Here is a 26222-nt window from a genome sequence, read left to right on the forward strand (position 1 = left end):
GTGTCGCTGGCCCTCGGTTTGGATGCAGGAGGTTGGGGTGCCCTGGTGGAACGCACGAGTGGCGGCGGCGGAAGCGGTTCCCTGCTAGGTCACGGCGGTTTCGCCGGTCTGGCGGGGTTGGCGCGTCGCTGCGGCGTCTGTCTGGCTACGTTTCCTTCCGCCTGGTTGCTGGAACGGCACGCGTTGCTTCAGCACGCCGGCCAGGCTAGCGACGACAAACCATTCACCTGCGAGCAATGCGGCCAACGCTACCGTTACCGATCCGCTTACGTGAAACACCGGGAGCAAAACCATCGGGCCCGCCTACCGGCCGATAAGCTCTTCACCTGCGACGTCTGCGGCATGCAGTTTAGGTACCTAAAGTCCTTCAAGAAGCACCGACTGAACCACGCGTTGGAACGATTGCAACGAGCTCCGGAGCCTCAGAGTAGCGCGATGACGGTGTCCGCGGCTGCAGAGAGAAGCGACCAGGTGTCCAGCACCGGGGAACCATCGCAGGTGGAGACAGGGAGCGACACCACTACCAATCCAGGTGAGGAAGAGACGCGGGGAACCTTCAATGAAAATGCTCGCGAAGAGAGCATCTCTGAGACAGCCAGCGTGCAGGAGAATCCCGGCGAGGCTGTCGAGGTTCAAATGACCGAGGCTCCTACAGGAAACAGCAGATCAGCCGGTGGTACCAGCGAGGTTGGCGACACGGATGACAACGCTGTGGACGACGATCGTTCCGAACACACGGATCCTGTGATCAGCCTGGCTCGCAGCAGTCACGAGGTTGACAGGCGCGAACGTCGCTTCGCCTGCCCCTTTTGCGGTAAGTGCGTCCGTTCGAAGGAGAACCTGAAACTCCACGTACGTAAGCACACCGGCGAACGACCGTTCGTCTGTCTCTTCTGCGGACGCGCGTTCGGCGGAAAAAGCGACCTTACTAGGCATCTTCGTATCCATACCGGAGAGAGGCCGTATCACTGCGAAATGTGCGGCAAATGTTTCGCCAGGGCGGATTATTTGTCCAAGCATCTCACCACCCATATACACCAACGCTAAACTGCGTGGATTGTACGGACGTTCTTGTCACTCGCTGCGGCGTCTTCTAGCTCGGGTGTTTAGGGATTCTGCGATAGCGAAAAGGGTTGTTCTAAGTGGATGAATTTCGATTGTGAGCGAATCGACTCCTCGAAGTACGCAATCGCCACAAAGATATTTCGATGTTGCAAGTTTTTCTTTAGGTAGTAGCTAATCGTGGCGATTCTTGCTTTACGCGCACCGCTTCAGGGACCGACAGCGAATCACTTGTATACAACGATCGTAGAAAAACGAATTATTTTAACCGCGATGCTTGCGTATTGTGTATCGTTGAACGCGTTTGTTACATCCCGCGGAACACCCTTTCCGTGTCAGAGATACTCGAAGAAACGAGACAACGACGTAAGAAAAATAACGAAGCTTCATTCATGTAGAATTCGCCCGATCATCGAGTAAAAGATCGTAACAAGGGGCGAGCAGACAGGTGAGAGAACGTCAACGTACGCAAAGGTAGTTTTCGAAGGTTCGTCCACGCGAGATGTCCGCTCTTCTCAGAGTCGAACGAGAGAAATTCTGGCGTGAAACTTCGGAGGATGCGGGAGATCGGCATATTTTTAAGATAACGTTAAACTACGCTTCGCAAACTTCGCGTCTTCGGATCCATTTTTCGAGGCTCGTTCAACTTGCGATTTTTTTTTTCACGAGTTCTTTCCTCTCTCTGGTGCGTAATCGAAGAAAAGGAAGATTCGAGAAACGTCTAGAGCGCGATAAGAAGAGGAGAACCACGTATCCATCCAGCCATTTTTGCCCATCGAGACGAGTCAATTACAGAAGAAGAGTGGAAATGAAGAAATCGTCGACGACGATGGCTGTACACGCGTGATTGTAATCTTATCACGAGCGTGTAAGAGAATAGAAGAACGAAGTGAACGAAGAAAAACGAAAGTGGAAGAAGGTCGAAGATTTCTACTTAACGTTAGTGAGACTAATTTGTGATAAAGGATTCGAAACCAAAGAACGCGACGGACGTCGACGACGACGGCTCGTTTTTGTTGTCTTCTTCGTCTTCGTGCACCACCGACGAGCGATCTACTCGTTTACGTAATAGCTGTCAGCGTAATCGATGCGATTTTTATACAGTGCACGCGATAACGATCATTCTTCCCTATGCCACGCAGTCGAGGACACGTCGCGACTCCTGGTTGGACGGGAAGTATCTCCTGAATGGAAATCTAGTGGAAAAATATGTAACGTCTAGTATAACGTTTATGATTGATATATTGGCCCCGATTCCGTGACAATTTAATATGAAAAATGTGACCCTTTTGATCAAATTTTTTTTATGGAACTTTATCGTAGAATAGTTAAAAAAAAACGAATACGATGCAAGATTTCCCTTATATTTACGAGTTAACGTTTGAATCATTAGGTGCAATTGGATTTTTTAAGTTGATTTAACCCTTAACTAGTACTGTCAGATCCAGATAATACTTTGTGTGTTATAAATATTGTCATGATTTCACTCTCAAGTAATATGTGACTTAAATATGTTGAAAATTGTTGATCAGTTCGAATTTTATAGTTGCGTATCCCGGAAGACGGATGCTCTTTTTCTAAATTTCTCAATCGTATTACCCGAATGTACGATAAATATCCAATTTCTTAAAGAAACAAGACACGCGTCTGTAAGTATTATCTATCAAGAGAGTAAAACAAACATAAATTTGAAGAAATAATATTTGTAACATCATCGTATTTCTCACCTTCTAATTTATGAGGTTGATCGTTGTGGCTTCCGAGCGACTCAATTATAACTTACAAGCGAAGGTTTACATTTTTTATCCAGCCTAGAACTTCGGTAAAGAGTTAACATGCTTCTATTTCACTGTAACTAGTTAAGGGTAACTTGCTTTACTCGCATCCTTACAGTTTCGTTCTTTTTATTCCATTAATCTAAAGAAACAGCGGAATTGCTGGTATAATGATGCAGAAGAGTGGTATCTTTGGACCGGATTGATATTTATCTTCATCCAAGCAACATTTTAGCTAGTCTTCGATCGATCTTACCGTGCCTTTTGCATTATTTCCGACTCGATCGCGTTTCTCTATTGTTCGAAAATTCCCTGAATTCCAAGAAAACCTGTGAAGGAACATAGACGAGGATTAATTGAACTCCTCTCGATTTGATCCTTTTGTTTCAATCTGAGATTCTATTATTTGAATAAAAAATGATAAATCGTGGCGAGAAAATAATCAGATAAATGAAATAAACGTAAATTTCTTATTTAGAAATATGCAATGATGGATACAAAAGACACGGTTTATAGAATTTTAGGTGGTAGTTTAATGGGGATTAGACAAACTACTTAATTGTTTGACTGCAAGTATCGCGAAATATTGAATTTCAAGAATTAATTAACAAAAGCTGCGCTAGAAACATAATCCGTGTTATACGTGTAGCTCGAGATTATTCGTTACAAGTGGAGGATTCTCGCAGCAGCATCTCACGAGAAACAATCATGTTTGCTATTCTTCCTCTGAAATTAATTAGCCACTCTGGTCTACAGCCTAGACTGCGAATATCACGAGTAGTTTCCTCCTTCACAATTTCACCTGAAATAGCGTCTGCTTGCGTCTTTATGTTTTCTATCCTTAAAACAAATAATAAAGACACGTCACACGTGGAAGGAGTAACGAGAGTGGTTAAACAAATACCGTGATATTTGGCAGTCGATTAATTACGAGAAAAATAATTCAATTTACGCTATAATTATTTTCTTAATTTGTCCTCGAACTTGTTTCATTAACCAAACGACGTATTCTATTGCGCGAGATTAGCTTAACTTAAGTATCATTACGAGATACCAAATTAAAAAAGTAATCGTTTAAAAAGTAATCGCATAAGAATTTTCGCTCCTCAACCTGACAGTCAGACATTTCAAAGAATATAATCAATGAGTCCAACTCAACGAAATACTAAATTTAACAAATGACCATGTAAAAAGTAATTACATTGAAACTGCCACCTTTCGATCTAACAACATCGAACGTTCGATGCTCAAAGATTTAAAACATTTTACAGAATACGAAGAGAAGAATAAATTAAAACGACAATTGTTTAAACGATAAATTACATTGAAACGATCAACACGATGATTCGAAATATTCCAAAGAATACCATTCTCTATAATCAATCGATCTATTGAACTATTGCATATACCTATAATACAGAGATGAAAAGATAGCAAAAAGAATAGGGATGTGATGGACCGAACGTGTCACATATGCAAATAAGACAGCGTAAGAACGCGTAACGATGAGCGACAGAGAGCAATACTTGCTTCCTTTGCACCAGTGCTATCCCGCTAGTCATTTTTCTAGCTCTGCGCTACGGTATCTATGTAACTTCTACGATCAATCGATCGTAACTCTTGTCGCCGGTGGTCAAAAGACGTTGCATACAATTGAAAGAAACGATAGACTTCAGGTCCAAAGGACGCAGCGACGCGTTCAACGTTAGCATGGATGCGAAGGATAGGCGCGAATCATGCCAGGCCCTTCTCGGAAGCGTTGCCGGTGCCTTGGAAAGCCAGCCGTGTATCCTTTTTAAACCTAGCGATCTAGCAATAAAGCGTGTGTTTTCCGTTCTAGCCGTCACGCAAGTAGAAAAAGAAAACCGACCAGGACACCGTGTATTATCACACGGTCTCCGCGGTTCTTTCAAAAACCTCTTCTTAGCCAATTGTGTCCATTTTGCTGTTTACGTGTATATATATATGTATGTCCCTGATACGTGTACGCATATATATACATACACATGCATATACATACAAATACACATCGATGAAACGATAGATCGTCCAGAATGCACATATGCGCGAGCGCAGAAACGAGAGTGCCGGCTCATTCTCTTGGGACCTGGTCTCGCAAGCGAGTTCACATCGTCGTTCCACTCGTTTCCATAATTCCGAGGATTCCGAGCATACAACGTATGTATATATATGTATGTGTGTGTTTACATATATACATATATATATATATATATGTATTTACATACATACATATACAAACAACGTTACTCGAATCCTCGAGGTTCGCCGAAAATACATTTACACTTGTTAGTCGTTCGTATAGCGTTCGCTCATCTCCCATCGGACGCTGGATCGCTGTCGATCGCGAGATCGACCAACAACTTCCGTCCGGTTCCCTGACCGGGATTTTGCGATCGAATTTGAACCTCTCGTCGCGTCTTAACTATTCACAAGGCTACGATAACTACTCGCCTGGTGAACAGGCTGCAGAGAGAGAGAGAGAGAGTGAGATGGAGAGGGATTGAGACAACGAGAGAGGGAGAGAAAGAGAGAGAGAGAGAGAGAGATGGATCCGTGGATAGAAACGTCGACGATGGACGCGTCCACCGGTGGGAACGAAGATCGATCACTTGGACGGATGGTAAATTATTCGGCGCGTTATTCCGTCTTCTAAAATAGACATTAAATTAAGGATAAGTAATGAGATCTACAGCGATCGTTGTTGCAAACGTGCCGTCCCAGTGCCAATGTCTCGTTTACTTTTCGTGAAAGTTATCGCATAGCTTGCGTCGATCTTTCGCCGTCCTGGTGATCGAGATCTGCTTTGAAGTAGCTGCGTGATATAGGAACGACGAGAGAAATTCTTGGTTCGGTCGTGGGCGATTTGAGCTGTTTTTAACGACACGGGATACTGCGACTGTTACTTGTCCCCGGGAGAACGTGGGATATGATATAGCTGTGAAAGATGCGTAAACAGAAGGTTCTTCTATATTTTATTCTTGTACACAACTTGCCTCGTTTTAGCGAACGCTGTGATTTCGTGATCGTTGCTCAAACCTGAAACCGAGAGCGGAAATGCTGGGAGACCGATAGCTCTTTGCGTTCCATCCTAGCGAATTTAATAGAGTTTTTACTTTGTAATTTTTCGTTAGTCGCAGGTATTACATATTGATGCAACAATTATTTCTGACTTACAACGTACGTATAGTTTACACCTCGTATTTTCGAATATTTACCAACTCTTAACGCTTAGACGCTTTTTTCTCTGTAAATAATTAAGAAAATATTAATATCCTTGACTCTTTACAAAGATCATCTTACGAAAATGCTTCTGACTTTACAGCATATAAAAATGTAATTCTACACGCAGATAGATAAAGAAAGTATAACGTCGTAAAGAATAACTTTGTAATTCAGAAGTAATGAAATCGTAGTAGTATGAATATTCATTTTCGATATCGAATTTCTTCATCGCTACGTGTTACCCGAATTAACGAATTATTTGAACGAAGAAACCAAGAAACGTTAACCGATAGTTTCTCTGTCGATTATTCGAATTTCGCCAAGTCGAACGCAAAGAGCAAAATCCCCGGATCGACCGCGGTTTCGTACCAAGTTCAAGTCGATCTTTCACCCGTATGGATCCCACGTCGCGGCGCACTTCGCTTCTGTAATTTCCGGGGACACGCGATTACGTCGCTCGTCTTTGCACCCGCGAAAATGGGAAAAGAATGCGGCATCGGTTAATCGAAGAAAGTCTCGCGAGTCCGACCACGATGTACGAAGAACGACATTAAGAAAGAAAAATGGAGGAGAAGTAAACCAGGCTCGATTCTTGCGAGGTCAGTTTGCCCAAATTCCGTCAGAATTAACGTTTAGTCATTTAGCTAGTAATTTACGACGTACTTGCTGCTGTGTGTATCGCGCATTCGTGAAACGAAGTCGAATAACGAAGGTGCTATCTAAGAGAATAGAATGATCGTGGCCCGGCAGCCAGGAACGACGAAGACAAAATGACCGCTCGCGGGAAGAAGGTGCCAAAGAAAAAGACTATAATAACGAATACTTACCTATTACACGAAAGAGGCTCGTGTGTTAGACGAGGAACAGAGTCGACCTATAATATAAATAATGGAGAAAAAAAGAAAGAAATTTCGAGCCTCGCATTTCCCTGCGAGCGGACTGGTCCGGCGCCGCGATGACTCGGTTTAGTCGATAAATTACGTATATTATGTTATATATATATATATAGTCGAGTCGATTAAAGGTGTAAGTTTTACAACGCGAAGCGAATAATCATCGTCCCACGATGGACGAATGAACGAAGGAAGGCGAACATATTAGGTTGACTTGAAAAAGTGAACCGAAAGGGAGAAACTATTAAGGAAGAAAAACTAAACGAAAGAAGCGGATATAAGCGAATAGAGAACATGTCCAACGAATGTCAACGAGTTTCAAACAAGCAAACAAATAAACAGAATTAAAGGAAACGAAGAAAAATAAGAACATTTGCGCGCGTAGGGAGGAAAGGGAAAAATAGAGGAAATTAAAATGAAGCTAAAAGAAAAAGTAGCGGAGGAAAATGATAAACTAAGAAAAAAACAAAAATAAAACGAACGAAGAAGAAGGAGAATGAAGAGGCGCGAATATAGAAGATACAAACACGGCGAGACTTTTAATTTACGCTGGTTTGTCCATCTCGTGCGGTCTCTCGAAAAGAACAAAAAAGAAAAAAAAAAACGCGACGGTCGACAGGACCGCGTATCGTGTCCGTCTCTCGCGCGTGATTAACGATCCAAGGATTAAGGAAAATAGTTCCATGACGCCTGATGCCTCTGTTAGCTTTTATACAGGCAGCCACGTCCGCCCGCTGCCGCTCCATTTCCACTGCACGCCAGATTTACTGCGTTATGGACGGCCGAGGGAAGCTGCAAATCGTTCTGTCACTGAAAGACCGACTGTGCTTGACGTTTCCTGCTCCGCCGTGGTACGACCGACCGTGCTTCGAGGATCGTTCTCTGTACGGGAGAAACTACCCCTTGCAATTCGCGATCGCGATCCTTACGTCATCCGATTACCTTCCTTTTTTTAACATATTTTTAATAGATTCGAAGGGTTTATGAATTTGCGAGTTTGCAGAATATTTGATAGATTAGGTGATCGTGTAATAGAGTTCACGGTGAACTATTTAACTCTGGTCTGATCTTAAGTCAAATCATTGGTCGTAGGTTATTACCGTAACAGAGTTTGAGGATAATTTTAGGATATTTAATTTGAACACTGTGTCGGCTATCAGTGTGTATCGATAAGATTTCACTGAGATCGAAGTTCGTGTATTCTTCAAATATTTCGAGAATTCGTGATCATTTTAACGTCAGTTCCTTCGTTTACTTCTTAAGCTACACCGTTTGTGATGAAAACGATATTGTTTAATCTGTGATACCGGTATCTTGAATAAGAAAGTATTTTCTTGAATTTCGATAGATTCCGTAGATCTTCGATTCGAATATCGAACGATGATTGTAACGATATTAGGAAGAGAAACGAGTGATTTTTAAAAATTACTTGTGCAACGAAAGCTATCTATAGGTATATTCTTTAAACTGTGATATCGATACCTTTAAATGATAAAAGAAATATTTATTTAGCGTACTAGTGTCGTTCAGTCTGGAATGACTAACGAATATTTAGATCAGTTTAGTCTGTATAGCTTGAAAAATGAGTTTCATATCTGGTAGCGTTATTTTATCTTCGTCACCTCCTTTATTTCCATCCGTCCTTTTAAACGGTGTGGGAATGAATGTGTTAGAGTTATGATTACAAAAATCGAAACACAAAACGGTGTTATATTAGCAAATATTTTCAACAGATACTCGTGCAAATATTTAGACAGCTAGAATTTGGTATGGAAATATATATAGTAATATTAACGGGGAATAAATGAAACGTGCTAAGGGAACAGCTCGAAAATTGTCCGATAAAACGAACACCCTGATCGCGTGTTTCATCTTTGTCGAGATGCAACATTATGAAACGAATAGGAGCATTTTTATTGGATAATTATTATCGAATTTATTGTTAAATTTACAATGTGCGGATTGTTATGCATTTATGGGGAGATTTAAAGACGAAAGTGTGAAGATGCACGGAATGCAAATAATATAAAAAAATTGTCAAAATATGACGCTCCAAGTTCTATTCGATTTAAGTTAAGCGTATTTATAAAAATACGAACTTGCATAAAAATCCGCAGTCTTCTGATTTATATTCAAAATTGCTCGATACGAATTTCTGACAAACTTGGTATTACAACGGTGCCAAATATTGCAATGAAATGGAACGTTAGATATTAAACGAATAGCGATTATGCTATTCGATCATGCATACGTAAAATGATAAGAAATTGCATTTATCATCTTAGTTAAAAGCTTAACATGAACACCATTATGCGTTAGATAGCGTGTTCAGAAAACTTATCAACGAATGCAGAAGAGATCTATGTCTTTATCTTTACATTAGTCATGTTCATTTTCTCTTATTAATTTCGCTAACTGAATTGCTCTATCTATTCTAGCATACGGATTGGTCTTAGAGTAACAAGTACTTTACATTATTAATTTCGAGAAAATTTTTTTCACGAATATATTTTAACAATCAACGTGTGATAATCGGACCTATTTTAAATATCGACTGTTTAAATATATTACAATTCCGAAATACATTTCACGTGATCAATTCGACTAATTTGATAGTTGCGTAACTATTATAATTTGATATTGATTGACAACGAACGATATATATATATTTTATACAAGCACAATCTGTAATAACGACATATGCAACAGTGATAATATTTTATAACGATTACTATTACATATGTGATATCGAAATATCGACTCGAATTTTAGCTAGCTTTTATTATCAAGGTACTAAGTAAACGTTTGATTTACTGTGATAACATGATAGATGATATGAAATAGTACAAGAACAAAGGGGTCGTACGAGAATTTTTACAAGAATTTAATTCACCAACTGTGAAAGCAATTTTTCGTTTAAAAGCACGCGTGTCATTTTTGTATTCTTGCACGATAGATGCAAGATCGCATGTTATATAACAAATAACACATTGTGTATCGGAGTTATATATTTTTCGAATAATGCGTATTTCCAGGAATTTTTAATACAAATTCTACGCACTTATTTATTTAAAAACTAACTTCTTTACTTTACTTTTCATATATTTTAATGGGATTTATGTAAATATAAATATCATGTGTGATTATTTAATGCTTCTTTCAAATATGGTCAAATATATGAAGTAAAGTAAATGCTTTGATGAGACAGGACATCGCATGCTTTGTAGATATGCAATTGATGGAAGCGATATAGCGAGGTTATCAAACAGGTCAGATGTTAAAGTTTACACGTTTCAGAAGCAAGAACAGCAGAATATATGAGAAGATATGCCACAGCTCGTAATTACTTCTCTCTTTGCAAAATATATTTTAAAGTATACTGTATGTCATATAATTTAGAAGGGAAATTATAATTGGCTAAAAAGATAAATCATTTGTTACCTTGCAGAAATTTCGAATTGATAATTCTCCAGTAAGTTTACGAATTTTACAAAAAGATAACACGAAACGTATTTTAACGTTGAAACGAACATAGCTGTCAATAGTCTACAAAATTTGATTATACAATTCGTCTCTCATTTACACAATGTGTTGATTTATAACCAGAAACCGCGTGAAGTCAAACTACTTACTATCTTTTCAACCTCGGTTAATAAAATTTAATTATACTCATTCGAGTCTATTCGTAATATTTAAGTGGAATGGAGAAGGAAAGATACAGCTCACGAAAGCGTTTGACCATTTATCATAGGAAACTTCTATATCCTATTGTATGTATTATGTAAAACTTTTTGAAATTTCATTAGCTCTGCAGCGAGACACAACAGTCACGTTTATATTGATAAAATTTGAAACCAACTTGAAAAATGTAGGTATTACGAAACATTTACGTCAAACATATATTTGGTAAAATAATTAGCATGCAGCATAGATAAATATCTTAAGAGTATAATAAAAATTAAAAAGAATTCCACCGAATATCGAGGCTTATTTAATATAACGAATAATTGACCATTCAAATATTTTTATCGTCTCTGTACATACTTGTATCAAATGTGTATCTTGTAACTTTTATTTACATTTCCAGATTTGTTTCTAAATTGACCGATATAATCGCAATGCTGGAATCTCTTTATAGCGCCAATATAATTTCAAAGTATTACGTACAACACACACAATATATTTCTAACAGGTTTCTATAAATGTTGGCATACTTTCACGAGCCACCGTGGATGAAACTCGATCACAGTTGTGTTCCTATCGAGTGAATCGATAGCGAAAACTAGTCCTTTGACCGGGAGAAAATCAAAGGGCGAAAGTCGCCTCGCACTCTTCCAATTTGCCAAATCACAAAGTTAAAATCGTCAATGGTGCTCTAGTCGAGGTTTCGCAGCCCGTCCAAATTACGAGAGCGATTTTTTCGCCGGTCTCTCTACTCGACCTAGAAAACAAAAACCCACAAAGATTCTTCCGATAACTCTTCTGTGACGGCGCGGTAAAATCTTCATATCCCGCGGAAAAAAACATTCCCGCGGGACCGTGTGTCCGGCAAAAGAGGAACGAGAAAAACAGATGTCACGGAGAAGAGGATGAGCCACGCGTTGTCACGTTTTTCACAGACGTGAGAACTTCCGGTTTTACACCGTTACACTTGAAATTTCACGTATTCTTTCTGTGCAGTGTAGTAATTCTACGGGAATCGTCGATTTACACTTTCGAAAGTCTACTTTTTCTGTTTTCCATGGCCTTATAGGGAAGATATTGGTAATAATTGAACCGAGGATATGTTTCTGCATTTATGGGAAATTTAACGCTACTATATAAAACTATCGACGACTAGAGCATAAATCTTGTAACTAGTGAAATTTTAAGGAAAGATATACGAAGGAATAATATAGTGTAAGAATAAAATCGTCAAAAATGTCGTTGTCTTAAATCCAACAGATTTTCATGTCTATTTTTAATTCGAGATTATATGGGAAGAATATGATAAGTCAAGTTCCGTTAATCTTCTGACTTTTATGTCATTTGATGGTTAATAAAAAGAATGTTAATACGAGACAGATAAAAAGGGGAGAAAGGGGAGTTTAGAGAAAATACAAGACGTTTCTCTCTAAAATAGGAAGCTTTCAATTTTCGTAAGTTTACAGCATTCTTGCTTCTGTTCTACGGAAATGAAACGCCCACGCGTTTTTAATCTCAAAATACGATTGTTCGAAAAATAGAACAGTAACTGTTCAGCCAATATCTTAAGCGATTATTCGGAACTTGAATTGAGATTAGTATCGTAAAATCACTGTTTGGTAGAACCATCAGATTTAGGAAAAACGTATAGTTGAAATAAATTTCATTTTTATAGTCTTTACGAACAAAATGTAATGTTGAAATGATTTATTTACTTCAACAATATCGGCGATTTTGATGTAATAATTATTTCTGATCTTGAAATTTTAACTTTTAAATTGATACAGTTTGTTTCTGGATATTTTCATAGTAATAATATCATTTTGCGATATTCATACCTATCGACGATGCCTCTGATTCGTAACAATCCGATTCGATCGAATACGTGCGATGCACCGATTTGTAACAAAGAAAATAAAGGCAGCTGCATTCTGTTCTTGAAAAAATGATCACGAAGTATTGACACCGCGTCGAGCCAAAAATTTCCACGAATAGAAGCAAAAACAGACACTCGACACGCCCCGTTGTGAAATGCCATCAATCTTTCCATTGACAGTGTTACATCCAACCGAATGTCTCGTAGTTCGAGTTTCCCATGCCAAAAGAGGCTCATGAATATCCATCGTCTAGGTGAAATTTAGGTTACCTAATTCCATTTGATCTCATTTTTCCTTCGATCAAACGTTACATAATATCGTTAGAATTATTTTAAAATAGACGCGTATGGATAAAGTTTTCTCAAGGGAATCTTCAGACTTCTCACAATTCTCTTCAACGAATCGTCATTATCCTTGTATCCTTCGTACAAAAGGGGATCCTTTTTCTTGGTCTTTCAGTTATTACCGTCCTCTACCGTAACGAAATAGGGATTCCAACGTTTACGATTTACTCTGCCGCTGTTCTCGAATTTTTATATTTTAATCTTCGTCTTATTATAAACAATTTTAATGTTTCAATTGTAATATAGTAAATAACAATTGGTTGGTATTTTGTTGAAGCTTGAGATGCTACTTAACGTTAGAAAAACACGATTAAGCCGAGCTTTTCCTTTCACTACGACGAACTAAAACTCGAAAGTTAGCGCGTAACACCCACCATTCTAAATAATTTAAACTTCCTTCGTTTAAACTTTCTGTCGCTCCACCTCTAGCGTCGAATTCTATTCGTCGTCGCGAGTAAGCCGGTCTTTCTTCCTATTTACCTCACGATCCTCAGCGGCCTCTGCCGAACTGCAATCACAGAAAGAAAACCATAGACCACCTATCTTTATTCTCTGTTAACTTCCCATCAAACTACCAATACACGTTGTTAGCACGACAAATACCGCAAATACTCGCGATCCTTTACCATCTGCCTTCTGCTGAGGCAGAAGTTGCTTCGATACGAAGAAATAGTCGCAGTAGTGCGGCTTCTACCAAACTTCGGTTGCAACAAGAAGACGAAAAACCACCTATTTCTATTTTGCAACTACAACTTCCAAATTTACTTTTTAACATTCTCCAACGCCTTCGCTTTCCACCAAAGCACGACCATCGATGATTACCACGAGAAACACGAAAAGTCCACGATCCTCGCGACCTTCCTTTCGCCGAACGACCTTGACGTTAAAAAATAACAATGCGATAATGCGACTGCTACCAAACTTCGATTCCAAAAGTAAGACGAAAAGCCAGCTATCTTTACTCTTCGCCAATTTCCAAATTTACTCTATACTCCACTCTTTATCGAGCCACCACCACGAGAAACCTTAAAAGTCCACGAACCTCGCGATCTTCCTTTCGCCGAAGCAGGGTTGGTCGAGCGAGGTCGCATCGATATCGCGAAATAATGCATCGGATCCTCGTTTTAAGTTCGCCCCGAACTTACGACTGGGATTCCAGGAATCAATTAATCGTGACGCGGTGCGCGTTCATGTGCAACTCTGCGTCAGTGTGCATAAAGAGAGAACGAGGAGGAAGAGAGACAGAGACAGAGAGAATAAGGTAATAGAGAACAAAGAGGGGAAGAGGAGGGCAGACCAAGCGGAGTACGAAACGCAGGCCAAGTGGAAAGAGGGAAAGAGCGCGATAGACCGAGCGTGTGACTCCGCATCACGTTAGTTCGCGTGATAGCCAACCGTCTTTCAATCGAAGTCGGTAAAACGTACCTCCGAAATGTGCACGGCATAATATATTCAACGCGATTGTGTGTCCCGGCACAAAGGGATCGCGAGCAAAACGGAATGGAGCAAACCTGGGTTTTCCAGGGGCGCGCGAGCGCGCGTATGGCCTCGGCACGGTTCCCGAGCCCAATGGGGTGGGGCGAAGCTGGTTTTTCCGTCATACGTCCACTAACGAATATATCCGCGTGATATTTTTTTATAGTTTACCTACGAGTGATATTTATATTTACGGATATATTTACGCCAAGCGATCCGTCTATTTCATGGCCTATACGAGAACAATGCGCGAGGGAGGAAATCGGTGTTGGTGAAGGAACACGGGAACCGCGAGTCGAAAGCCTTCGCGCGATTCTTAGATATCTTGTCTAAGTACGTTGTTACGAGGTCGAAATTTCGAATATCTCGAGTATTTGATTTCGTTTCGTGTTGGTATTTCTGTATAGAAATACTGTTTGTAGATATTTGGATACGGTAACAATATTTGAGTACGGTCAGGGTATACAGAGTGAATCGACGATTAAAAGTTACTCATTTTCGTTTTTGGAACAAGCTCTATTGATTTAATTTTTTATTCAAATACACAAATATTTGCACTCCCTTCGCTGTATTTACAACTCTATTTGTTTCATTATTGATATTTAACACGAGGCTGAGGTAATATTGATACACACATTCGACTTTGACCGAAGTATGCAAGGTAGCGTTGAATTAATGACGAAAATCTATATATTTATAGGTTTTATACAATTAATTGTACTAATCGAATTTTTTATGTCATTCGATGGCGCAAGAGACTGTATTTATATAGAAACTCATTTCGCTATATTTATGTTTGAACTTGTTTCATCATTGAAATTTAGCAGGAGGTTCAAATAATATTGACGCACCTATTCGAATTTGAGCGAAATGTTCTCTCTGTTTTAGGGGAACCTTTGCCGCGTATAAAATTGTTTTCGCGGTTGAATTTTTCGATGACTTCGATGATATTACGAATTTAAGTGTTTGTTTATTCAGGAAGGCTTAATACCGTTCACTGTCGTACATTACCGTATTCTGGCGAGCTGCAAAGCGAGCGAACACGTTAATGTTTGTTTCGCATTAAGTAGCGGTGTCGATAATTAACATGTTCGCTGCGATGCACACCATTGATGATGCATTATTGGCTTTTCGTGTACACACAGCCTGCTGTCAGTACACCGTACTATGCGACGTTGCATGCGCACATAGTTCTTACTTCTTACGATCGTGATTCTCTTCCAATAAATTACTATTTATTATTAAAAACTTTTAGAGCATAACTTTAGAGAAACTCGAAACTGAATAGATATGTATATAACTGTACGTTTGATTTCGATCTTTAACACGACATCGTTACTGTACAGTAAATTTACGATACGATTAGAATATAGAAATACACATTAAAGAATCGTGTAAGTAGATAAATCCTCGAACTTATAGAAGAAAATTTTTATTCCTCGTTCTAAACAACTCGTCGAACTTTAAATGTCATGGATAAACCTTCGGACTTGTAAGAAAGAATTTTTACTTCTTGTTAAACGACTTATGGTACAGTTTATAATAAGCGGCTATCTTTGTTATTTTCAATCGTGGAAATACACATGTTACCGAAGCGTATAAAGTCGGCCACCTCGTCTGGACCTCGAAACAACGTTAACAGAATGCAAGCTTCGATCACGCGTATTAATTCGGATGCGGAAGAATTCGAAATTCCAGGCAATTCGCGGCGGACCGATGGATGATCACGTTCGAACTTAATCGCATTCGAACTGAAACAACCCGATTTACCCGAACGAAGAGTAACGTTAATTCCGTACAATATCCCAGAACAAAGCAGCACCCATGGCCAGGCGTTATGGAATGGATTGGGCATTTTAAACCACGTTTAAAAATTATAGCTACCTATACAACACCAAGTAATATATATATATATATATAAATATATATATATACAAATTCTAATATATATATAAATATATATATGACGATGATAATATTATATATATATATGAAAATATATTTAATGAATGTTCCTATATTTATACTATAAGTACATACTAAGTGTATTATATTGATATTCGATGGCGATTTCAGGTTTTTACCAAGCAACAACAAAATAAAAAAATTAAATGTCTGTTTAGATAGTAGCCGTACTATCGGGTTAATTTAAACGAATCGGAAGAGAGTGAGAAAAATAACGAAAAAAAAAAAAGGGAGATAGGTAGAGAGAAAGGGAAAGGCTAAAGAAGCGAACGTGAAGCGAAGAATGATATCGATGCAAACGATAGAGAAGGGTTAGACGAAGAAACGATATAAAATACGCGACGAGCCTCGATGATTCGAGATTTCGAATCGATCGTCGTGTAATTTTGAGATTAGACGAAGGTTAGAGGAAGAATGCTTGAAAGCGGGTTTGTGTGTGTTGGTGACGAGGCGAGGGTCTTCCTATACTGACTGAACGATCAGATGTGATATACGCATAAGGATTAATTAATAATTATTTACTCCAATCGTATATATATATATGTAATTAATATTATTAATATGGTTATGATATACAAACATTATATCTATATATTGTGTATAGGTAGATAGGAACATATACAATGTTTTTAACTGGTTTATCTATGTTCCGAGGATATATGCTAAGTGTATTTAGGTAGGATGTTGTAAGAAGGTCTCTCGGCGTTAATGTTTAATCGATAGAGACCACGCAAGTGATTAAAACCGCGACGAACCGATCCTCGCGACGAAAATACCACTGTTCCTCTGAATTATTTAATTATATATCGGTTTCTTATTCGGGTCTCGCTACCAGGAAGACGACGGTTCTTTTAAACGTTGCTCGGAAATAACTCGGAAATCCATTTAATGCAAATTTAACAATTCCAGAGATTTTAGAATTCTACGAAGTAGAACGGAAAGCAAGAAAATAGTTGATTGTAAATATTAATTTCACCTGTAATTTTTAAGCAAGTTTTTCAAAGAGGCGTCACCCGTTTCACATTTCCGAATCTTCCGAAATTTATTCAATCTTTTTTTTGTATCATTTTTCTCCTTTAATAATGAATCGTGTTCCATACATAAAACGAATTCGACAAGCAGAATGCGTTTCAAGTTTGTTTGTACGAAAATAGTAAAGAAAATCGTAAGAAGGGAAACTATAAAATTCTTCGCACTACGTCCTGTTACATCGAAACGCATTGATATTTTCGTCAATTTTTCATTCAAAATTTTACGTTAAAAAATTACTCAAACTCGAGTAACGACATAAAATTACTAATATTAATTTACGAATCTATTCTCAGTTATCGATTACGTGCAAACAAAATCTGGCACGTGATTCAATTTATAAAAACGCTTTAAAATAAAATTTCAAAAGCCATCCTTCAAAGTATCATCGTCTTTCTACGAAAGTCAAAATCGTGAAAATCTTCTGACCCGAAAGCTAGCGTTTCGATCGGGTTTGCGAAAATCGGATCGTTCGTGACGAGGACCAGTTCCTCGCGGAAGCACAGCGAACCGTGCAGGTTCATAGGGAAAAGAAAGAGGCAGAAACAATTGGGGAGTGTTTCGAGTTTATGCGTTCCGTGCAATAACAGTTTGCTCAATCCTCGGTGTCCGTCGGTCCGTCCGTACGGAACGACTACTCGTAGGTTTAAAACGAAGCACACATACACGACACAGATACAACGACAGATCGCACACACGGAGTATCGCACATACGCGCACACACACACACACACACAAAACGAAAACACACACGCACTCTCTCTCCCGGTACAAACATCCACACACATTCACACACACACGCGCGCGCGCGCGTGTAATTCGTGTATAGAGAACAGCAGAAGTAGTAGCTAGCTCGACTCGTTAACGTAGCCAGACAATTTTCGAACGTAATAGCCGGAAACGGAAACTTTAATCTCCTATTTCAAACCTTCCTTCGAGTCTCTCGATGTCTTTTCGGTGTCTATTCTAAAGAGATTTAAGCGAAAAAAAAAATAATTAAATAGTACATATAAAAATATATAAATATAATAGATATAAATATAAATATGACAAGGATAAAAAAAAAACCCTGCGAACGATTTCAGCGTTTAGCTTCGTCTGTGTAATAGTACGTACGATGTCTACGAGAATAAAGTGAGATTCAAGAAACGCTAAAAAAAAGTAAAAAAAAAAAAGGAGAGAGAGAATGGAGTAACGTATAAAAAAGATACCTTGGAACCCGTTCGCACGGCGTGGTTGCAAAACGTAACACATCCACGTTCCGACGAGGCGTGCGCGCGCGCGCGCGCGCCTGCACCAAAGGCGTAATAATCCTCGACTGTTCCGCCAGAAATATATACAAAATTTGTTGAGGCCGTGGAAAAGCTTCGTAAATCGAAATATAGATGTAAAGATGTAAAGAAGATCCCGATCTTCTGACAACGACGGAAGCTGAAGCGGAAGCGGAAGCGGTGCGGCGCGCGTGCACGCCACGGTTCCCACGCTATTTCGGCAAAATTAATCGTAGTTGTATCACTAAACCTTTTTCCTAATCTTCTCTCGACTTCTCGTTACCCTAGCAATAACGAACGATTACGGCTATCGCTGTTTCGTCCTCGAAAAGCGAACGTTCTTCCCGCTGCTGGAACTGTTTGTAAATCCATGGCACGAATGTCCGCCGCTTCGTCGTGTAATTTTGCTGAAATAGAGATCGTCCCGTTACTAATCCTGCCGCCAAGTAGAAAGGAGAAAAGAGAAACAGAGGTGCGTGGAAGCGTAAAGAGTACGAGGATCCATGAGAAAACGAGAAATTGAAAAGAGATGAAACTCGATAAGGGGGACGAAAGAAGAATCGTTTCGCCGTTCTCGGTGAGATTCGTTCGAGTAGCCCCGCCGAAATTTATACTCGTCTCTGCCCCTTAAATCCGAGGCAACCCTCTACCGACCCGTCGATGAAACCCACCCCCGCCTTCACCCTTCTGTGTCGAAGCTTTAACGAAAGTCGATTTTGCAATCACACTTAGCCGGTTCGCGAGGATGTTTGAGTAATACGGCGCGATCGAGAAAGAAAAAATTAAAAATGAAAAACGAAAGAATGGAAGAAGACGAAGATGGGATGAATACACACACAACACATACACACATTTCGTGGCCGTACTGTCGTAATTGTTTGTCGTACCTACTGTTAGATATTAATGATTGTAACTTGTAATAATTAGCGTAATTTGACGAATTGAGGGGGGCGGCACGTGCGCCACGGGTGAATACCAGGAGGAATTAGAAATTGGAAACGCGCGACGTGGCGCACGTGGTCATACCGCCCCTCCACGTGGATGTTAGAGATATTTTTCAACTTGTACTAAATGTGATAAACCGATGAATTGACAATGAGCAATCTAACTGTAATATATATATAAACATTATATTATATATATATTATATATATATTATAAATACGTGTCTGTCGTACAAGCCGTGAATAGGTTTTACCGTAAATAGTTACGTGTTAGCTTAATTGATTGATTGTACACATGTCGAGCGAACGAACGACGTTTCTTTCTCTACGTAACGTACAAGCGAGAGGCTTATAAGTAAAAAAAGAAAAAAAAAAGACAAGAAGAAAACTTCGAAAAAAAAGAGAAACAAAGGGGAGAAGAGAGAAACGCGTGGGAAGAAAATAAAAAGAGGCGATAAGAGAGGAAACAGTGGTGATGATATCGCAGGCCGTCTCGAAATCTGTCCACGAATTTTTCCAATGACGCTGGGCGCTGTCTTCGAGATACGTGCCACGCTCGCTTCTTGGTTAATCGATTAATTAATTAATTAGGGAACTGGCCGGAACGGGCTGAACGAACTGCAGCCATGTCCTTTCTTCTATTTTAATTTAACCGTGACTCGATTACAAGTTTTTAATGAAATTATTTCTTACTTAAATTTATATCATGCACGCGCATAGTTGGCTAAATTGCCTTTATACGCGCAAGTTACATACAGGAAAATCGATGCGCGATAAACTCGAGATTAAGTCTTGCCTTAAAAATTTTTGTTGAATTTTGTAAATATTACTCGATTTTTGCCTAGATTGGATCTAATTTGATACTTTGAGACTAGTTAACTTATCAAATTGAGTTGGTTTTCTAAATTCAAGCTTGTAAAACGTACTTAAACGAGACACGTAGAAATGCCAGAGAACAATGATAATCGTAAGATCAATTCTGTTTCTAGTAACACATTTCTGATCTCTTCCAGAATAATTATTTTTCATTTATCAGTACCAAGCCAGAAATAATATTGGAAAATATTTCTGAGTAAAATAACGTTCGCTAAAAGTACATGCCTATCGTGTTTTTTCTATCTTTTAAAAACGTTGCTTGGATTAAACAAAAATTAAAGATATACGTTTAATATTCATATTATAATTTATTATAATCCTGCCTAAAATTTTAGCGCTAATATACATATTATGTCAGCATCCCTCAAGAGTTAAAATATTTCTATAACAGCATCTACATATTCAAACTTGCTCGCAATACGCGACTCTTTATCAACGAATTTATGTTTTCTTCTTTTCCAACTTTTTAACAAAAATGTCGAGTAGCTATTAAAAACAAAATGAAAGAATATCGCGCGTGTTTTTCTTCGCGCCATTTCTTGCTAGACGTCAAAACTGGCAACAGGATGCCGTCAGCCCATTCACGGTAACCGCGTTCGATATATTACGTATGTATGTATAAATAGCCGTTGTGTGTGTGGTACAAAGCTGCGAGTCTCATCTGAATCCGATCCCATCGACCGCGAGATCGTCGATCATCACGGATCGGCGATCGATCGACCGACCAAGCTGACGGTACGACGACTACGAAGCGGCGTGTAAAATTTAATTCTAGCGTTACCATGAACCGCCAGTCACGGCGCCCCACGTCAATGGTACGCTTTAGAAGGAAGAAGAGAAAAAAAACGGTGAAAAAAAATAACGGGGGATAAAAAATACTGTGTAAAGGGGGAGAAAAAAAAAGAACTAATAATAATACACTATTACTGGTACATTATTATATACATTGTAACCAATTGTTGTCTACGATATAATGTTATTTTTCTAATTCATATTCAATTGTTATCGTTGAGAGCGAGAGGGAGAGAGAGGGTGAGAGAAAGCGTGAGAGAGACAAACACGAGGGCACACACGAGAATTTTTAAGGAAGAAGAAACGAGAGAGAACCTAGCAGGCGGCCGCTGTATGCGTAGATCCCGCACATCTTTGCACCTTTACTCCTGATGCTACTTCCGATACGGCCGCCATTCCTTCCGATCGTTCGTTTACTGCGTGATTATAATTTCATGTCTCGTTTTTTCTCTTTCTAGATTGGTCTTCGTAATTGGCAATATCCTTCGAGTTCGTACAATTCGTTTTTCCATTATTTTTCTCGTGTGTTATTTTTGCTTTACATAATTTATTTTGCAATTACACGGCTGTAAAGTATAGGTACTTGTTACTATGGAATATTTTTTTATAGAAGGAAGATTAAAATTATTAAAATTTTTTTATATTTATATGTTTTGTGATATGAAAGCGTTTTAAAGGAAATTTGATTGGCAAATATTGGAAATTTATAAATTAATTTTATCGATATATTGTTCGTGTTTTATAGCCCGAATCTGATGCAACTCGTGTATATAAACGCACATAGTTTCCTATTATTATTATTTTAGCTTGAAAATCAATAAAAAGTACACCGCAGATCGCAACATTTATACACTCGAGTAGAATATTGCCAGAATAGACAGACGCCATAGCATGACAGAAGTCTGACCAATCGTAGTTTTCGCTACTGGCAACCAATCTCTTAAAACAACATATAACAAGAGAAGAGTCTAATTTTCTACAAATTATATCTATTCTCTTTCCATTTATTTATTACCTTCGCCATAATTATAGTTCGATCTTTCATTCGGTAAACTACGAAAAGAAAATACAAGCGGACAAAAACATGAAAGAAAAAGGTAAAGGAGAGATTCTATGAAAAATGATTTATTTATCGGGGCAAACGTCGTGTAGCAGAAACGACGATCGACGAATCGATGGCCGCTAAAGACTAATTGATAGATCGGACCCTTCTCCCCTCCTTAGCCCCTCTCCTAGCCCTGAGCTTTCGTAGATGGATGATGCGAGGCGAAACAAAAGCGGTAGCGACGCGTAATTAGCAAAAGAATGCTAATGTCGGGCGGCGCGCTGGTCTGTGATAAAACAAAAAAAAACTAAAAAAAAAAATAGAAAAAATGTGAAAAAAAAGAAACAAAACGTCGCGGGCGTGTATTGTATTTTTTGTAAGGCTCGTTCGTGCCAGATTTGTGATAGCCAAGTCCGCGGCATCCTCGATTAAATGGACGATGACGATGGGCCGGCGTGCCACCGGCGCGAGGGAAACAAAATGTCGATTAGACAGAGCGTCGGACGAAAGATGGACGGGGGATCGCTTGAGTTCTTTTAAATCGTGACGATTTTCTTCCGCGAAGAAAAGAAAAAAGAAAAATCCCTGTACTTTGTGATCCGACGATTTTATTTTGCTCCTTAATGAAGTTATTTTAAGTAATTTTGAATTGTCGCAGTTAAAGAATCGTACTGAAGTAACGTGTAATTAGTATCGTGAAAAGTATGGAGTTGGAGCTTTGTGTCGTTAAAAACACTAAGATGTTCTCTTCCATTCGTACAATTTTGAGATTTTTTAAGGCTCGAAGATTTGTTAGCAATCTATAAAATTAATAGTTTCGTTAGTTTAAGAAACGCAATTAAATTTCTAGTCTTTTTTTCTTTACAATATCCTACGTAAACTTACGATTTGTTATACAATAATTAATAAAATCGTACACTACTTCCCTTAACAAATTATTAATTCAATTATTATTACACAAATAGTATATAAATTTCGAGTATCTTAATTACCGAAATCCAAATCGAAATGAAAGAAACATCAAACGTCTGATTAAAATGTGTCAGACTCCATACATTTTACTACTGGAATCTATCTTTATTTCTTCGTATTCAAATGTCGAAAGAGCAATACTTTTCAACGAATTGAACATCCGAGCAAAGTAAACTCGAAGAATCGCTAATAAAGGAACGAATATCTCTTAAAAACGATAAAAGGAAACGAGATAAAAAGAAAGAAGAGAATCGTCACGGAGGAAACAAGTCGACACTATACTTATTTCCAGTCGGTGAGACTGGTATGCGAGGAAGCCTAAGTTTACTAATTGTAAGCAGCATGCCGCGTTTCGCGTTACTTTAAAAAAAAAAAGCCGCGAGAAACGATATTGAATTTGAGATTTGGTGCGTGTACGTGTGTGTGCGTGCGTGTGTGTACGTGTGTGCGTGAACGCGTGTATTGTTGTTGAATCCTGGTATCCACGATGCCAAAGATGTAAGTCATGTAATAAAGTTGTGGCTAAGGTACTATGGTAACGTCAATGATAACGATAAACAACGGTGATAATCGTTATTGCTATCTTGTAACGTTTAATGTATATCAGTGTCGTGCAAAAAAAAAAAAAAAAATTGAGCGGCTGAGCTCCTCGGTGTTGTGGGTATACATACTCGTTCCTAGCAACTCGTATGACAATTACTACTCGATACACTACTCATAACATTGCATTGATCTACTTTACTCTACGTACTTCAAAGATAAATAAATACATTCTGTCCAATCTCAACAATTGCTGGTATTCGATTTTTTTCTACATATCCTTTATAGGTAAAACAAGAGTTCCTTTGGAATTCTTTTTCATTTTTTCCTGTTTTAATTGGAGAAAATAGAAAATAAAGGAATATACTATATATATATGTAATGTTACGCCGGACGACTCTCTGCCTGGCCCAGGTCACACACCGCGGGCCAGACGGACACCAGATGTCCGCTCTTCCGTACGGCGTACCCTCAATAGCCTTAAGCACCCGTCATAAACCCGAGTCACTTGCCTGCTAAGGTCCTTCAAACCAAACAAACGTCTGTTTCCGAAGAATTTCTAAAAACTATTGTCTACCACGGCGGGACAAGGGAAAGTTAGTTTTTCTCACGTACGCTGCAACTTTCCTCCCACTAACTTTCTCTCGAGGGTGGTTAAGACCCTTCGTTTAACCAATTAACAACGAAGCCTATTTCCCTCACTTTCTTAACTGACATCGGCACCAACAAATCCGATGGTCCCGTGCGCTAGACACACCCATCCTTAGCTTTCCTCCGACACAGCATCGTCACTCGAATTCTCTTCTTCTACATCGTTGGAAAAGTCAACTACTAAGTATACCGCTAATGCCCATCGGGGCAGTCTAAGCATAACGCGAAAGTCGGTCTCGGTATTGTCGAGCCTACATTTCCTCTCCTAAATATCTTATAGTGCTACGTCCACTAATACATTAGATCAAATTATAAGAGCCCTGCTCTAACGTACATATATATCTTATCTTCGTGCGATAAGTGATTTTCTATCTATCTATGCTCATCAGTGTAATCTAAGTGTTGGAAATATATAATTTATAATTCTGTGAATCACAGTGTTATACAAACTCAATCACCCCTATTATCTCAACGGAAATCAGGGGATCGATCAATTCGTGGTGTCGATTGTTATAATCGTAACGGGGATTTACGACCCCCGTTGACGTCTCTCCTAGCGACTACGTCTCCCCGCGATTGGTCGAATAAACATGTAAGGTAGGTATTGGTTTCGATAAATAAATTCGTTAAAGATCTGTATAATTTTATTTTTTCAGCGTTGATGAAGTAAATAAAAAAAGAAGAAAGATCGTTAAGTATTACAAAACAGGTAGACTCTTTGTATAAATTATGTTGAATATAATGAAATTATAAATTAAATTTCAAGGTCTTTCTTTAAAAATATTACAATAGATTAGGGGAGACAGAAGATAATATAAAATCTAAAAAATGCATTGTATTTATAAATCCATTGAAATGAATTCATGAACGAAATACTTGAAAACCTATCCATGACCGGAGCTATATTTGAAAAAGATTCGACGTGAAGTTTAAAAATATAAAATATATAAAAGTAAACGATTGTAAATCATTAACTTGAAATAAATAAACTCAAGTATGTCAATCTCAATTTTATAAAACGCTAAAACATTTTTAGCTTCTTTAAGAAATCTCCTATAACGTAGATGTCCTATAAAATGTCCTAACACGTAGAAAAGAAATAGCCATACAAAATAAGAAAAATCAATGCAAAAGAAGCAATCACTTTATTACTTTCTCAACGATTTCATACAAATTTCAGATACATTCTATATATTTTACAGTTTCACATTTAATATACTTCGCATTTTGGACTGTGCTCTTTCGATATTCACTTCAATATGTCATGGTACGGAGTATTTTAAATCTATTTAATCTCTGAACAAACGCCATCGCTTTTATTGTACACACACTTTTTATTCTTTTCCTTGTTCCTACTTTTCTATCTCGCCAGTTTCTTTCTCACTTTACATTCGTCGAAACGCATCTCACGCATTCGCATATAGAATTTCGCCTAACATCTATTAAATATCATTCGAGAATGGAAAACCAAAAGACAGGTGCGATACAGATCATGACGCGCTCTTACATAATATCTCTATTACAACTTCATTTTAATATAATATCTAGCAGAAGCTGCCTTACAATCGATTAAAATCCATCGTTATAGTTGCCAGGAAAAAAATTCGAGATTCGTTACTGTTACGCTATTCCTGCGCTTCGAATACGTTTTTCTTCTTTTCCACTTTTCATTGTAAAACAATAAAAATCAAAGCATGTACTGCGTCGTTGCGAACAGAATCGGTATGGCCCAGTCCATGTTGGTTTTCGTTTTCCTTTTTTTTCACGCTTTTTTTACATTTTG

General features: G+C 38.6%; 1 protein-coding gene across 2 annotated transcripts in view; it reads left to right on the forward strand.

The window, feature by feature from the left end:
* Positions 1 to 24038, forward strand: part of LOC126867474 (zinc finger protein 628-like) — a 120285-nt gene extending 96247 nt beyond the window's left edge. For both annotated transcript variants that reach the window (XM_050621944.1, XM_050621945.1), the window contains exon 4: positions 1 to 24038. In XM_050621944.1, the coding sequence (XP_050477901.1) occupies positions 1 to 1047 (1047 nt within the window). In that variant the 3' untranslated portion in view covers positions 1048 to 24038.
* Positions 24039 to 26222: the final 2184 nt, after the last annotated feature.

Source organism: Bombus huntii, chromosome 7 (assembly GCF_024542735.1).
Source record: "Bombus huntii isolate Logan2020A chromosome 7, iyBomHunt1.1, whole genome shotgun sequence".
Lineage (NCBI taxonomy): Eukaryota > Metazoa > Arthropoda > Insecta > Hymenoptera > Apidae > Bombus > Bombus huntii.